Below are 16,483 nucleotides of genomic sequence, written 5' to 3'. Positions count from 1 at the left end.
ATAAATGCAAGATTATTTGAAGTGCTCCGGTTGAGACGAGGAAACTTTTGCTCAGACCAACCATGTGACAATTCTGGTATGTCACGACCGCAAACAAATCGTCATGAAACTCTTCATCAAATGTCGTATTGATCTCCTCTTCTCCTCCTTCTTCCCATCTGCTTTCTCTCCTGATGTTGCTGAACTTGGAGTGACCTGAACGCATGTCTTGTTTCTAGCCTCCAGTGACAATGTCAGCCCCCTCTCTCTGCCTCACCTGTGAAGTTACACATGTCATCCACCGCTTGCATGTCTTCTCATGTTATAACGTCTAAGTGCCATTCATTGTATATCTGTATCGACAGATAAATGCCCAAGATATCCAATATCAAGAGCAGCTTGGCCATGGAAACGGAGGCACGGTTTACAAGTAAGTCTTTGCTGCTCACAAGGCCACAGCACAATAACAGATGGTGACACTGAAGCAAGTGAGATGGTCTGAATGAGTTATTCAGGGATGTTGAAGCCTCGATACAGTGCAGAAGGAATGTTGCCAATTTTAGACAGATTCTTGTCTTTTCATATTTTTTCTGCTCATTTTTTTTCTGACAAGCACATCACCCTGCAATAGGGTTCTGTGAAGGGTTCCCCATTGTTCACCACCCTTCCTCCGCCCCGCCATCCGTCCATTTATCTCTCAGTGTTTGGTGTGACATCCATCAGGGTGGTTTGTGTCTTTACCTTCATTTATTTATTCTGGTTTGAAGGTTGCAAACGTATATGATATTGATTTGGGGCTGTAAAGTATGACAGCAATTGACCGAATCTGTCTATAGTTCCGCACATTTCCTGCCACGATAGAAGAGCTCCATCCTCTCCGGCTAGACAAATGTATTACTGCCCTGCTGGCGTTATGACAAGGTTGGCATTTGTGTTGCTCGCTCTATACTTCTTTTCTCCACCTTGTGCTTTCTCCTTCTCATCAATCCTCAGCTATTGAGCTGTTTTATTGAGATTGAAGTATTGATCACTGCTTAGACTGACCTTGACTTGACAGAGTGGTCTGCTTCCCGGAGTCCCCAGCAAACCCAGTAAATGTCCGATCTAGCAAATCTTCCAAAACTGTCGTTTTTCCACCTCTTTCTTTCCAACCACCTTTTACTGTTTTATGACTTCGAGATAGTTTCATTAAGAGCCAATCTGTCATAGTTGTAGGAGAATAAGATTGCTTATCAGTTTGGCACCAAAAATGGTTGCACTGCAGTGGGGAAGGGCAATATTGCAAGCGCAACAACTTCTCAGTCAATTTAGTCCAGCAAAAAATCCATATTCTTTGGTCCTGAAATTTTTATGGTTTGAAGGAGAACATAAAAAAATACAGTTTGAAAAAAACCCTGGTTGTTTGTGCTGTCTTGATGTTGTAGAATGTTTTCTTCCATGCTTATTTTGGTTAAAGGTTCTCTGTACGATATTCACCCTGCAAACATGACAACTATTTGCTATGTAAAGATATAGTGGAGTAATATCTGTCTCAGCAGAGAAAGAAGTCACTCGCTCTGTGACTTCCTCTTTTATTTATGTTGCCGGGCCAGCCGCGAGTGCCTTGTACAGCAGTTACAGCTGATAATGCTTCTCCGACCGACACTGCTGTCGCTGAAGCGTAGCAACCACCCCCCCCCCCCCCCAATAGAATTTTGTCCAGTTTAGGAGCTACTTTATTTGCTCCTTTATCCCTCCAGAAATGTCTCCGTTGAGGTCAACATTTCCCCACCCTGGATGGAGGCCTTTCCTTTTTATGCATCAACAAATGCTTTTTCAGAAACGTCAAGGGTACCTGTTAGTCATCGTCCAGGCCTGTCATGAGTCCACACCTGACAACTGGGCTTTTGCCTCCTACCCCAGCTGCATCCCTCCTGGTCTGCCGGTCGCTTTCGGCTGAGTCAGCAGTAGCTTGGACAGCACCATGTGTGTTCTGGGCTGCCTCTTCCTCTGCAAAAGTTGTAAAAAAAAAAAAAAAGGTTCACTCTGAGTCCGTATACTCAACCTCCAACATGACACTGGAGAGGCTGGCTCGGGGATGAAAGCTAAAATCATTCTGAGTGGAGTTCTCACTCGTGCATGTTTTACCAAACGCCGTCCAGCAGCATCAACTGCTATTAGATCCAGTTCAAATACAGACCAGCTGACAGCTCAGCTACTCCATCAACCCAAGTGTCTCATGTGTTTAATTGCGAAAACACCAAAATAGTTGCTGTCGACCACAGTTCAGATCTGCCCTGACTACCCTGCACTTACTGCACCACCCTGCTGGACTTTAAAAATTCCAATCAATAAATAACAGCTTATAAAAAAAAGCTCTCTCGTTAGTATAGTTAATTCTAAAAGTAGATTTGCTTATTTTAGAACAAAAACAGCGATGCAGTGACTGAGTGTCTGTCCTCACGAAAGCTTAAATGTGGGAGTTTTATTTTTATTTCCTGGACAGTATACTGAGATTGTCCAATCGGGTGCACAAAGACGAGAAAACGTGAAGAGTTAAAGTTGAAAAGATCACCATAATCTGCTGTCCATCTCACTCTGTTGACCCCAAGCAGATGTGGTTCTGCTCAGATCAAGGTCTGCTGATCATCTGGAGTAACCTGGTCATGATGTCTTTTCAAATGTATTTTTCTGGCACTTTGAGCAACGCAAGCCGGATGCCACCTAGTTCCATTATACAGGAGAGGAGGCAGATATCTCTACAACCGATACATCCAAAACTAGGCAGCTCACACTAAAACAATCTAGATTAAACAATACTGTCTGCATACTCATCGAGGGCCTTTGCGGGTTTCCTGCTTGCTTCGAAACCTATTCCCTGTCCTCTTAAGCCCCTACCATTTGGTCCAGCTTATATTAGGCTTGTCATGTGTGAAAGCACTACCAAAGGCTCCCCACCTTTTAACCTCTTAGCCCATTTATGACCCAGAGCCATTTAGACTCAATTGGATGTTACCAACACCACAGCTCTCCATAACCACGCGCTGACCTAGCCATCCATCAATGTCGGCCTTTGTTTTTTATTACGCACTCTCTCAGAGGTCCATCTTGTCCAGCAATCTAACTGACTCCACGGCTTATAAATACAATAGCAAGGATACACAGACCGTTTTCGTGACTCATGGTTCCAGAAGTGCAATTAAAACGAGCGCATTTGCCTGACTGTGACTGTGGTGACATCTACTTAGACACCCACGGCTGTTCCTTCAGTCTCTCAGCCCATTTTCTCCATTGATTTAGTTGTTTTTTTTTCACCTCATTGATTGCACTGTATATTGAAGGACCAAAGCTCTTTGTTAATTGGTTGGAACCTAGTATCTTGTATTCAGATATGTTCAGATTGTTTATCGAGCCCGTTGAATGGAATTACACTGGTTAACAATGCAGCCTTGCAGAATATTTAGACTGTAAACTTCAGTGTCATTGAAATTATTTGTATGTCTCTTGTTTATGGGTCGACTTTTTGGCTCTTTGATTATTTCTCCAGACAATTAAGCTAAATTATCTAACGGTTAGCAGCCTGATAAAGTGAAATCTGACGCCTGGTTGTAAAACAAAAATACATTCACTGACAAAATATCAAAATCTTTAAAAGCCGATATTTAGTGATTTAAATCATATAGGAAATGATTGATAATTTGTATCCAATCGTAAGTTAGTCTCACACGGTGATGTTCCAATTGTTATTATTTTTTATTTGATTGATACATAGTATTGACTGAAACCTACAATGAAGATGTAAAAACCATGCAGTATACAAAGAACAAACTGCTTTAACACTTGCCTGTAGGTGTTGCAAGACGCACAGGTGTAGCAGCGCTTACTGTCCTTGCGTGTAGATGGCGACATTGACATGTCTAAATCTGCAGGTCTGCAGCTGTTACTTTCCTTTCTCTGGAGGTGGCGCAATGTGGCATGTGTAGAACTGGTCAGACGATGAACAAATACAATAGGACATCCTCGGAAGTCAAGAAATCCACAGCGTGTCATGTGGCAGTGATGTCAAAGTCCATTCATGGAATTAAGTAATGTTGTCTTCCAACTTCGTAGCGTGGTAGGATACACACAAAACAAATCTGTCAACGTTGTTATTTGAGCTTCTCTGTGGCTAATGTGCCGGATATTTAGCAAGCATTTGTGCGTAAATTCATGTCTGTTTGTGAGTGTCTGTGTTTAGCTTTCTGTCTCGCCTGTGTCGGTTAGGACGCCCATTCTAGCCCGTCTTCCATGTGGCAGTGTAAAAGTACCACGTTAGCCCTGATCCAGGAGGCCAGTCTCTCTAACCCACAGCCCCAACTTCAGAGACAAAGAGAGAGGCCTATGAATACTGCATGATGGAGCTTTTATTACAGAGCGATCTGGAGTGTAAATAAGATCCAGGCAATGGGGCACGTTTACTGGGGTCAGATCAAGGGAAGTGGCGGGGGGTGGCTATGTAACCTTGTCCCCATGTCTCCCGCTGTCACAAGCCTGTCACTGTAACTCATACAGGGATGCTCGGCCCTGAAGTGGTCAAGGGCAGTCTGAGAATAAAGCTTTAACAAAGCAGTAGTCGCACCACATCTTCAGACCTGAAACATGCCCTTAAAATATATTACTTTAAACTTTGGGGTTTCTGAACTCTTGTACGTCTAACTTAGACATGCATTTCATTGTCACCGTATACAAATGAAAGCTGGTTTGTGAACATGCAGTACTATTGGGCCAGTTGTGCTTAAAGGGATGCTTCAGGTGAAGTGGTGTTGTGTGACGTACTTATTCTTAGTAAGTGGTTTCCCTACAGAAGATGGCGGTCAGCATGTTCCCAGTTTGGAGAAGCAGATAGGAGTGCCAGCATGGAAGCTAGCAATGTATACCGCTGTAGACGGCGCAGCAGCAAAACGTGTTTTAGCCACCTGGAAAAGGGCCCACCCAAAAAATCTATCAGTTTAAGTGTACACTATATTAAGAATATTTTCACTGCTTTACTTAGCCGTCAGACAGCCCTTTCTAAATTGGGAACTTAAGCCATTTTGTCCATCTTTGATCTCTTCAAAGCCACCAAACGTTATTGACAAAATCAGTCATTTTACCTCACAAAACACGGGACGTGCTGCTGATCTACCGCTGCCTCGATCGAAACTGACCTTTACATTTTTAATAAGAGTCAGGCTGCTTTCAAGAGAGCATAGTTAACGGCTTCAGTTCCCAGTCGGAAGGGCTGTCTGACGACAAGTAGGTAATACACTGACCATAGATAAGTACCTCATACATCCTCACTTCAAAAGAATACGAACTATCCCTTTAATGTTATATTATGGGGATATTTCCCTTCGATCTTCTGAAGAAAGTACTTTATATGGATGGCTTTAATGTGTGTTTACCTTGCTCTGACTCGGCCAAAATGATTCGGAGATATCCGACAAATAACTAGAACAACAGCATTAGATTGAATAAACACGTGATACTTTGCATGAAGGTACATGCACAAAAGATGGACACACACAAACAGTCAGCTGAAACGTCTGCATATGTCCACGGACACGTGTTAAAGAAGTAGTTTGATGCATCCAGCCACTGGCAATGTCTGGAGACCACAAGTTTAGCATTGTGAAGACGTTTTAAAAGGTTTAATCCCTTTTCAGGCTGCCTTACACACACACACACACACACACACACACACACACAACCTGCCCAGCCAGTATTTAACATGTCTACCCCTGCGATCTTGCCTCAATTAACATCTTCATTTTAATTAAGAGGCGGCACTCCTGCTTAACTGATATTGATTGGAGCTTAAAGGAAGACAGAGACATCAAAATGGAAACAAGGCCGTCAGCCTTATGTGTAAAGAGCCTTTTTTACTAAAAAAGATTACACTTAAGACCAGAAACACTCACGAACACTCTTGGCTAAAAATAAATAACACTGTCCACTGAAGTCAGAAGATGGCTCGTGATTCATTTTTATCTTTTGCTGTTCCATATTTTTATTTATCTTTTTCGTGTTAACTTTTGGTCATACCTACCTTACTCTTTCAGCAATCTCTGAAAAGTCTGCAAAGTGGTGTGTTTTTGACGTCAGCAGCGACGAGACTGTTATGAACGATGTGTAAACAGCAGCTACAGCCAGAGACCAGTGTTTGTTCTAACTGTGGGTAATTACCTGACATGGCACTAATAGGTGGCATTAATTAAAGGCCTGGGACAGTTTTTAGGTGTCTGGCCGAAGAGCAATGTGATCCTCCAATCTAAGACACATTAATCACACCTTTGCACCATTCGCATTCTCTCGAGAAGACCCACTGACAGACGAGTAGCCAGGTATCGCATATACTAAGCCTGCTTGTAAGCTAACCGGCCTGTGTGACATGTACCCCCACCTCCTCCCCTTCACCTGACAGCTGTTGGACAGTATTCGTCCTTGAGGATCGTGTGTTGAGAGGTACTGAGGTGCCGTAAACTTACCTTCAAGGGCCGCAACTAAAGCCGATGTTCGGCAGTAAGGAGTTTGATAATTAAATCATTACGGGGCCAGTCTGCGGCTGCTGCTTTACTTGCAACTCAAAACTCTGTCTGGAACATCGAGCGATCGGGCGGACTGGGTCTGGTTTTGGGTGGTGACTTCTGACCTTTACCAAAACTAGGAGACCTTTTTTGAGTTTGTATTCATGTACTTTCATTACCCGACACTTGAACGTTATATAATATCATGTTCTGCTTTGTCCCTGTAGAGCGTACTATCTTCTGGGCAAGCGGGTTTTAGCTGTCAAGGTGAGATCTCCTCCCATGTTGATAGTGATGTGACAGTACTTCCTTTTCAATAAGTGACCCTCGAGCTAGTCCACCCCATCAGAACCTCAAAAGAACTTCTTCATGTTGTGTTTCATTAAAGGCTATACCTGTTTTTGATTACAGGTCATTCCCCTGGATATCACGGTGGAATTACAGAAGCAGATCATGTCGGAATTAGAAATCCTCTACAAGGTGAGTTTGACTTGTTCCTCTTTACAGAAACAATCGATCTATTTCTCCACTGAATGTTGCTGTCCTATCAGATCTATATTGCTAATCAACCATGAGTCTTAACTAATGAAGCACCATTTATCGCCTCTGGTCTTACAATGTAAGCCAGGGATCAGCGATACATGGGGACGAGGCGTGTGAGTTAACCGATCGCGGCCTGTGAATTTCTTAAAGCGACCATGAATGTATTGTGTGTTACCAACATACAACGTGAAGAAAGAAGTTGTGGAACCAGATGGACAAATCGACTGACCTGAGCTCAGTGTATTGATGTGTTTCTCCACAGCTGCTTTCGTCTGCCAGCCCTCTCCCCATGTGTGATCATGAGACAATTCATTGCTTAAATTGCTGATCACTTTTTGCTCAACTTCAGAATGAGGATGATGCATTAACAAATCCTTAAAAGACATATTCTGCTATGCTCTGCAATGATCACATTGTCTCTTTTCTTGTCCGCAGTGTGATTCACCCTTCATCATCACTTTCTTCAGTGCCTTCTTTGTAGAGAACAGGATATCCATATGCACCGAATTTATGGACGGTGAGTTTCTTGGCGGTTTAAGCCGGTGGATCATGTGTTTTTTTTTATCTTTGCGAGACACCGCCGTGTGGGAGAGAGTTCGGGGAACTGTCGTCTGTCTCTACTGTGTATCCATTTACACTTCCGCAGATCACGAGAACGTCTTATCGCTGTGAGCTGCTTAGCATGCCTGTGTGCTAAAAGCTACAAGGGCGTGATGAATCCAGACTTAAGTGCATTTGTCGGTGCATTTTTACGTGTGTTTCTAGATTGGTGTGAGATGGGGGACTGTCTGTTTTTAGCCGTGTGTGTTTGTCCAAGTGTGTGTTAATGCAGTTATTCCCCTGTTTCACACGTTTGCCAGCTTGTCAGCAAACTCGGTCTAACCTCTCGGCACTCTTTATTTCATGGAACTTTTCTTTGATCAATCATTTCCAGTTGATTATTGCAAACGAGAATTTTCAGTGCTTAAAAAATGTGATCGCTTAAGAAAACATCAAAAGAAATGTCGTCTTGTTTCGTGATTTATAAATATGACGAATAAATGTTAAACAAATACAATCAAAGTGTCATGTAAAGTGGAATTATAACAAATATTTTTTTATGTGTAGACTCACTTCCATTTCCATTACATTTCTAAACATACCTGGAATGTGTCCTCTGCGTTGAAACCATCCTAAATATTATGTGCAGTGGACGGCGATTCTGAGAACGTCCACACTGACGGGGAAACTTTAAAAAAGATCCGTTCCTTCTCCGGTTTGTGTAGATATCCAGTCTAAGAGGAGCGACAGTTCTTTCTTTGCATCTGGGAAATGCTGGTTGACCTAATTTAGATCTGGACCACATGAAATTACAAGCAAATAAATTAGAGTTTGTGAAAAGGCCGTTTGGATATTAGTAAATAAATTGTACAGATTGTGTTCATACTACATCAGCGTCTGATGAATACTTTTGTCTTTTGCAGGTGGTTCTCTGGACGTGTACAAAATAATTCCAGAGCACGTGCTGGGGAGGATTGCAGTCGCAGTAAGTTTTCATGAAATACTCAGAATCTCCCTGTTGGTAGTTAGAAAAGCGTTTGAATCAAGAGGTGTGTGCTCTGGAGTTTTAATTTAAGTGTACTGGAGTGTGATTGTCCCATGTGTGTCCCAGTTTTAAATGCGACCTGTTATTCGTTTGTCAGATACAGAACCGGTCTGAGGAATATTTGACTCGTATTAAGTGAAACCACAGGTGTGAATCTTTCAATTAGCTTGTGTTTGGTGAAGTGATGAAGAAAGTCAGCGTTGTTCTCCTCCCCTCTCTCCCGTTCTCCATCCCTTTCTACTCTATCAGTTTGATAGAAATGGCCTTGGTGTTGATAAATGCGTGTTATTTCTTTCTACACTCATTACCCTTCTCCTGTCTTCACCTCCTCTTTTCTGCCCCCCCCCCCTAACTTCTTCCGTAATCAAACAATGACAGCTATTTAGTCAGTGTTAATTCTAATTCACAGCTTTCCCTCCTTTCCACTGTCACAGTTGTTAATTATCACAGAAGGAAAAGCACCCAAGAGGGTGTGAGTGAAGCTGCAGACTCACACCACCAGCTTTGAGGCAGCAGGACTTCAGAGAGCTTTTGTGCTTTCTTAATTTACCACAGAGGTTGTCGTGCATCAGAGAGGGAGGCCAGTGTCTAGAAGCTCTCACATCCCATAAATGGAAAAAGAAGCTGTACACATTGGGGAATGAGTAATAGTTAAACAAAAATATAATGATTATATGGCTGTCTGTATGAATCTCGCCAGGCGGGTGGAGTCATATGAGTGTAACCAATAATGCACTTGCAAGGGATGCAGGTGTTTCACCCCCCCCCCCCCCCCTGTGTCTCCTGCCAGTCATTGTAGACGTTACACCTCCAAGGAGGGGCAGTAAGGAGGCCGCCTTACTCCTAACAAACTCAATGCATCTCCTTCAACAACCAATCAATTCTCCTAACCTCGTAAGACGAATCACCCCGTGAAGAAACATTTTCTTGGTTGTGTGTATCTGCAGTCTTATTATTTTAGTGTCTACGCATAGCTTGTGACCACAACTGAGAACTGGAACAAAGATTGACTTTAATGTGCAACTCGGATCTCCCTTTTCCACCACAGTTTGAGACACTCTGCACAGTGCAGCTAACATCCCTAAACTGGAGTCAATTCCAGGATCCTTTTTCCTGTTGTTGAGAGCGATACATAGCGGAATTCTCCTGGGTGGGTTGAGTGAGTTGGTGTATGAAGTAGAGGAATTATTGGTAGAGGTAGTTATTGTCTTGGAGAGCATCACATTCAGGTAGGTCACAGTCCGAGAGGAAGACAAAATCATGCATGAATGGCAGTAATCCTGTTCTAAGGTCTCTCCAGACCTACTATGACACCTCAAATATCTACCAGTCTGTTAAAAAAAGGCTAACTCTACCAGAGCCAGGACAAAATCCACATTGTTGCTTCTTGTTGTGAGGTTTACAAAATTGGCCAGTGCCTCCTCTCCAGTGTTCAGGATTTCACTCGAAGACTAATCGGTGCCAACACACCCTCTGGTCCTCGTTTGTGAAACGGAGAACACCACTGCTGATTACCAATCTAAAGGCAACATCAATACAACATTAGAGACATGCGTGAACCATGACAGCACAGCAGCATCCCAAGCGTTCAGTATTTCAGGGTGACTCTTCAGTGACGAGTGACAGCTAGGTCGTGAGGTGTAAACTGGGTCATTGCCAATTCTTTTCTCACCTATAAGTTAAGTTTGTAGAGTTGAACTGGAGGTAACCGCTCCACATTAGCCAAGACAATTAATCATTATTCATCCAAATATGCTGGTTAAATGTTGGATGACGATCTATTCTCTCTCCTTTGTGTCTCCAGGTCGTCAAAGGCCTGACATATCTGTGGAGCCTGAAGATACTTCACAGAGGTGAGTAAGGTAGTGTTATTAAAAAAAAGAACAGAGTTGATAAAGCTGTAGAGTGCTGATGTTGCAGTTCTTTCAAGCAGTTTGTCTCTGCAGATGTCAAGCCTTCCAATATGCTGGTGAACACCCGAGGACAAGTCAAGCTCTGTGACTTTGGTGTCAGCACACAGGTACACTGATTTGTGTGTGTGTGTGTGTGTGTGCGCGTGTGGGTGTGTGTGTGCGTGTGTGTGAGAGAGGGGAGGAAAACAATGCTCTGTCGCTGCATCACCACAGTCGTGGTGTGTGTGTGTGTGTGTGTGTGTGTGTGTGTGTGTGTGTGTGTGTGTGATCTGTCTGCATATGGTCAACGTTTCAATCATTCATTTTCAACTCAAAACATCGGCGCGGTCCCAAGGGTCTTCCTCTCGCATTAACTTTCCCCCCCACCTCCATTGTTCTGCATCCTCCAAAAAAAATCACTTGTTATAATTATGACCCGCACACACAACGGCAAAGCCTCATTGATATGTATTCAGTAGATGTGGGGAAAGCGTGGGTGGCAGACAATAGCCCAGTCATTGTGTGTGTGTGTGTGTGTGTGTGTGTGTGTGGGGGGCACAGCGTGTGTGGCAATGTGCGTTTGCAATGTAATCATCAGGGACAGACCTTCAACGTTCCCTAAAACATCAACCCTGAGGACTGTCTCCCTTTCAAAACACACACACACACACACACACACACACACACACCATCCTTTCTGTGGCAAATTGTTGTTCATTTTTAACCTCGACTTTCTTCGAAGCTCCAAGGTGAGTTTTACACCCTGCATGTATAACACCAGCAGCATTGACTTGTCCTCTGTCTTTTTTTACTCTATTTTTCTGTTTATCTCTCTTTCACACACACACACGCCCACACACACACACACACACACACACACACTCCCCCTCCCTCCCCCTCCCACATTGTAGGGCATGCTTAAAAAACAAACAAAAGAAACTGCCATGTGGGAACAGACACTCATTATCAGAGTCCTGTCATTGATGGCATGTGCCATTGTATCCAAACACACACACACACACACACGCACACTAATGTCTCCTGGTCGTACTCCTGTTCCCTTGTGCGAGGGTTGAGAGAAACCCTAAATATCAACCGGACATGTCAATAGATTTCGATAATGTAAGTTAGGTCCAGCTCCCATCTTTTGTTTTTCCCTAACATGGAGTAATGACTCTTAAAAATCATTTCTACGGGTTAAGGTCGCTTATTATGGTCAGTTGAATACTCTGAGTTTACATTGATGTGCGCATAATTATTTGCTTATTCACTGTTAATTCATTTCTTTTGCAGTTGGTGAATTCTATTGCCAAAACGTATGTGGGAACTAACGCGTACATGGCGGTGAGTGACCCTTTAAGTTCAGTCTCGTGTCAAATCATTTCGAGTTGAACACCAAGTGAAGATTTGGGTTAGCACAGGAATCAGAGCCTCTGACTTCATCCTCGCAGCTTTTGACATTTTGTTTTTGCTCCACAGCCAGAAAGGATATCAGGAGAACAGTATGGTATCCACGCAGACGTCTGGAGTGTGGGCATCTCTTTCATGGAGGTGGGACAAAGTATTCATGGCTTCGCACTGTAGCTAGCATTGGGCAAGTGTGGGAAATGTCTAAATTCCAGCAAAAGTGGTTCAATTCCATTTTTTGTAATCTGTATTTAGGCTGACTGTTGCTCATTGAGTAGAGTGAGATGCATATGTGTGTATCAGTATCTCTTGACTGACACCCTGCGTTTCAAAATCCCATTTTAATTTCAGCAGAACGTCCCCCTGGTCTCTTGTCCTCCCACTGACACTATTGATTCTCCATCTGTTTCTGTCCACAGCTCTCCCGCTGCAGAATTACAAATGAGTTGGGCCTGTGCCTCGCCTTTGTTTGATATCATTACAATTATAACAGTAATAGATGAGTTCAGAGGGAAGGAGCCTTGTCAAAATTATTGACATGATCTCTGTGTGATAAAGATAGAGTTGCATAGCAGGGCGCCCCCTGTTCTCTTTTTTCATCGCTGTGGATGTGTGCATTAAGCTACATGAAATGGCTCACAGTCCCACTCAATTTGGATTGATCTTTAGCCTGCGAGTTGCTCCGTTTATGTTCAAGGAAAGACTGTGAGCGTTTTGATGTTTTAATAACGTAATGTTGCCAATAAGCCGCCCTTGACCAGGATGAAAAATGCCCACCCCAAGTGAATTGCCAAATGTCAGGGAGAGCTGTCACCCAACCCAAATAACACACATTACATACAAGCGTCCCACAATCCCCTCCTGCTTCTCTTTATCCCTCTATTTTGTTCTCTGCAGGTGGTAATTGTGGGGGGGTTATTAACTAATAGCTGCTGTTGTTTGATGAGGAAGTGTTATCAGCAGGTGGGCACTAAGCTTACCTCAAAGACAGAAAGTCTCAAGTTCTGCACGCATCGGTGGCTTTAGCAGAATTCTATGTCATTAAGACACAATGGTGAGGCATGTATACATTAATGCATGTGTAAAATATGAGCCACAGTGTAAGATTAGAATATCAAGTTCCACCAATTGCTCATTTTAAGCTGAACGTGTAAGCATTATTATTATTAAGGGTCTGTTTGGCTGTGTTGCATTCGTTTGCACAGGCCGTCATGAATGAACCTTTTCCCAGATGTTTGTATTATATCACATGTCTCAAGAAGAATATCCTGCAGCTCTTATTGTTTCTTTCTACTTTACACAGTTGGCGCTCGGCATGTTCCCCTATCCACAGGTGAGTTATTGTCAGCGTTTAATTTATTTCTTTATTCGGCCAGTTATGTCACCATAAACATGTCAGAACTTTTAAAAAGGTATTTGACTGCGATAATTCATGTTGCAAGACAACTGTTTAGTCTGTGTACAGTAGTAACTATGTCCTCAGTGGTTAAACAAATGTTTGTTTGTTTTTCATAAGATTTAATAAGATGATTAACAAAATTCTATACCTTTTTTAAACATTCTCGGAAGTAAATTGTCTATTTGAGCTCTCCAATTATTCATTCTTAGACCGGCACTAATCATGTTTAAAATCCCTGAATGAGACTAAGAGGTCTCACCTCACAACATAGTCTTCTCTGTATTACGTTCTACAACTTTACATCTACTGTTTGGGATCCTTTTTTTACCCCCTCATTACACTAAGTTAAAATCCTGCTCAAATGTAATTGCCGACCTCTGAAGTGACTTCCCAATCCCATCAGGTCTTAATTAGCCCCTTTAAGATGGGTTTATCTCACTAATCTCTAGCGGAGCAATCCAAATATGGTTACCTTAGGTTACCTCCTGGCCACCTGCCTCCACAAAATGGGATTGGACAGATTTTATCTCATGAAGAGTTTGTTCTTTAAATTACAGTGTGATGGTGTGAAAATGATGCTTTGAAAATAAGTCTTGACAGTGTTCTGCGTATTGAACACATTTGATCATTTTCTATCTGATCTTCCTGCGGGCTAATGAATGCAACAGTAGGACTGCTCAATCAGTCAAATGTAACTTCGTTGTGGTTTTAGTAAAAAAGCAGAGTGATGTAACCACCACTGCACTACCAAGGTTCGACTACTCTTCCTGGGAAAGAATGAAATCTTCTTAAACATTGGAGTTTAAAGTCAAATGAGGCTTAAAATCTCAGTATCCATGCATTACACTGAACTAAAATAGATTTTAGGCCGTAAGGGTTTTGGTTGTTAATGTCACTTACTGTCACTTGAAGTATGTTATCCTATTAATGTTATCTATTATGTGCTGAGAGAATCCCAAATGTGTTCTTTCAAGAATTAATTCAGTGCCTAATGTCGTACTTCCACAATAAACAGCCTCAAATTACAGTTGTGATAATCGCTATAAATCTGCATTTGAATCCAGAAACTGTTGACAACGTGGCAAGACTTTGGTATCGGAAGAGTTATGGTTTCTGTTTGTAGTCTGTTTATAGTCCGAGTAGTATTGACCAATCACGTTTGAGCTGGCTTTGGTTGAATCCAGGTAAACTGTCGGAAACTGACGATGATTTAGCTTTTTTATTCGTTAAAGTTTGCTTGTAAACCATCTACTTGTGAAACTATCGCGTCGTAAACGACGTCTCGGCTCCGTTTGCGTATCTCAAGTTGCTCATCGTATTGTTGACAGTGACGCGCGGAAAAGGAAGTCTTTGCGTGAATATCGGCTGGTTACACCAGAACCCCAGACACATCGTCCGTCCCGTCCAGAGGCTTGTCGTCATCAGACTGAGAGCCAATGGGTTGTGAGATCACAGTTGTGATGTAGCTATTCACTTGATGATCAATCTGTGTGCGGAGTGTGTGTATGATTACAGCCTTGGTCATGACTGTTCCTTCCTTCATTTAATGCTTCCATCATCATGTTAATTGTTAGTGTATTTTTGCAAACGTTGTTTTAATCTAACCTCATCGATAAAAAACAAAGTACCGGTGGACAAAATATTAGAAACACCTCTCAGTTGGTAGTTTCGGCTCTCCACTGTCACGCAGCTTTCCTCCTCTGTGTTAATTTTCCCCTAACTCCATATGGTGCTGCAGACAGTTCACCTGCAGGCTGTAGCAGAGCGGTGTGGCGAGCGCGCTCGGATCCAGCTCGTCAGGCGCAGCCAGCCAAGGTCCTCGGGCCTAAGCTGTCATTTCTGCAGACGCTGGCACAGCTGTCTGTGCAAAAAAAAAAAAGCCCTGCTACACTTCACAGAGAACATTTTAGCACATACTGAGGGAGAGAGAGATTGGAAGAGAGTCAGCGGCATCTGAGTTTCCACTGTAGACTTGTGCAAAATACAGAGTGAGTTGTTAAAGTTGAATCTGGCTTTGAGGTGTTCGTGATTTGCTTTTATTTGCAGTTAGTTGATGCATTGTCCCTCATTCGTTCTCTTGTGTATGCACACACACAGTGGAATCATCGCCTCATGTTTGTCATGATTAGAGAAGGTCTCTTTAAATCCACTTCACCACATGTCAGGATTCATTTGCGTCCTTTCTCGGGAGTTAATGGAGTTTTTGCACGGCTCGCTCTGAAAGTCTTTGAAGACACCAGACCTGATGTGATGTGTATACAGCCGCCAGCGCTATTGCTTCTGATTGATTTGTTGGCTCTATGGTTGTTTTTTGTTTCTCCGTATTTTGTCACATTTTTTCACCGATTTGAATGAATCTTTGGGTGAAATACCACATCAGTTATTTGTGTGTAGACGTTTCAGGAGCTTCCGTTACACATCGCTGCATCCATCAAACAGCACAGACGCCTTCGTTACTTTGTTTCTTCCTCTCAAAAGAAACGGTGTCGTAGTACTATGTACTGTATGTGTGTTGTAAACAATGTTCGCGGTAATTTCCCAGCACCTCATGCCAGCTTTAAGCTGGTTTATACTTTCCATGGGAACATGACCTTCTTTAAGTCATTAGTGTATTAGGCTTCCCTTGTAGGCTTTAGATTAGTATACAAATGATCTGTAAAGAATATTGACCCTTCCCTCTCTGTCTTAGATATGTAAAGCTTCTCCACATCTCTCACTATTCATCACCATGATAGTTATTGTCAACAAAACATTTTTGAATACCTTGTACATGGCTTCCCTAGAGCTAATTATTCATACATTATTTTTAAGATGTAGTATTTTGACATTGATAAAACTAATTCTATTACAAATCAAGCGGGTAAGTAAAAGGCTAAATAGGCTTTTCAGTTTGAGGGAAATCAGAGAAGAGCTGCATTTTTCCCTGCATGGCTAAGAGAGTGACTAATATTAAAGAAAATAACTGAGAAAAGGACCTCTCTCCATCTCCCCCTTTACTGTAGCGATATCTCCTTGTTGCCTGAGTGGGACTGCCTTTGTCGACAACCCAAACATGCATGTTAACCTTTGTTAAAATTGATGGTTTTTATCACAACGGGAGCCTTTTGTATGAGTTTTCCGATTCCTTACCTTTGAAGAAGTGTCTTTGAAATTC

The 16,483-nt window shown here is 42.5% G+C and overlaps 1 protein-coding gene across 2 annotated transcripts in view; it reads left to right on the top strand.

Annotated features, from left to right (window-relative positions):
- Nucleotides 1-16,483, top strand: part of map2k5 (mitogen-activated protein kinase kinase 5) — a 49,973-nt gene that overhangs the window by 10,596 nt on the left and 22,894 nt on the right. The window contains exons 8-17 of one of the 2 annotated variants that reach the window (XM_079293201.1): nucleotides 345-409; nucleotides 6,731-6,770; nucleotides 6,915-6,983; nucleotides 7,482-7,563; nucleotides 8,510-8,571; nucleotides 10,436-10,484; nucleotides 10,578-10,651; nucleotides 11,817-11,867; nucleotides 12,003-12,074; nucleotides 13,234-13,263. In XM_079293201.1, the coding sequence (XP_079149327.1) occupies nucleotides 345-409; nucleotides 6,731-6,770; nucleotides 6,915-6,983; nucleotides 7,482-7,563; nucleotides 8,510-8,571; nucleotides 10,436-10,484; nucleotides 10,578-10,651; nucleotides 11,817-11,867; nucleotides 12,003-12,074; nucleotides 13,234-13,263 (594 nt within the window). The remainder of the gene's footprint in view (nucleotides 1-344; nucleotides 410-6,730; nucleotides 6,771-6,914; nucleotides 6,984-7,481; nucleotides 7,564-8,509; nucleotides 8,572-10,435; nucleotides 10,485-10,577; nucleotides 10,652-11,816; nucleotides 11,868-12,002; nucleotides 12,075-13,233; nucleotides 13,264-16,483) is intronic. The other variant, XM_079293202.1, reaches the window with a different exon arrangement.

The sequence above is a fragment of the Melanostigma gelatinosum genome (genome assembly GCF_949748355.1).
Source record: "Melanostigma gelatinosum genome assembly, chromosome: 2".
Lineage (NCBI taxonomy): Eukaryota > Metazoa > Chordata > Actinopteri > Perciformes > Zoarcidae > Melanostigma > Melanostigma gelatinosum.
Note: the sequence above shows the minus strand (reverse complement) of the source record. Positions and strands in the feature narration are given on the sequence as shown.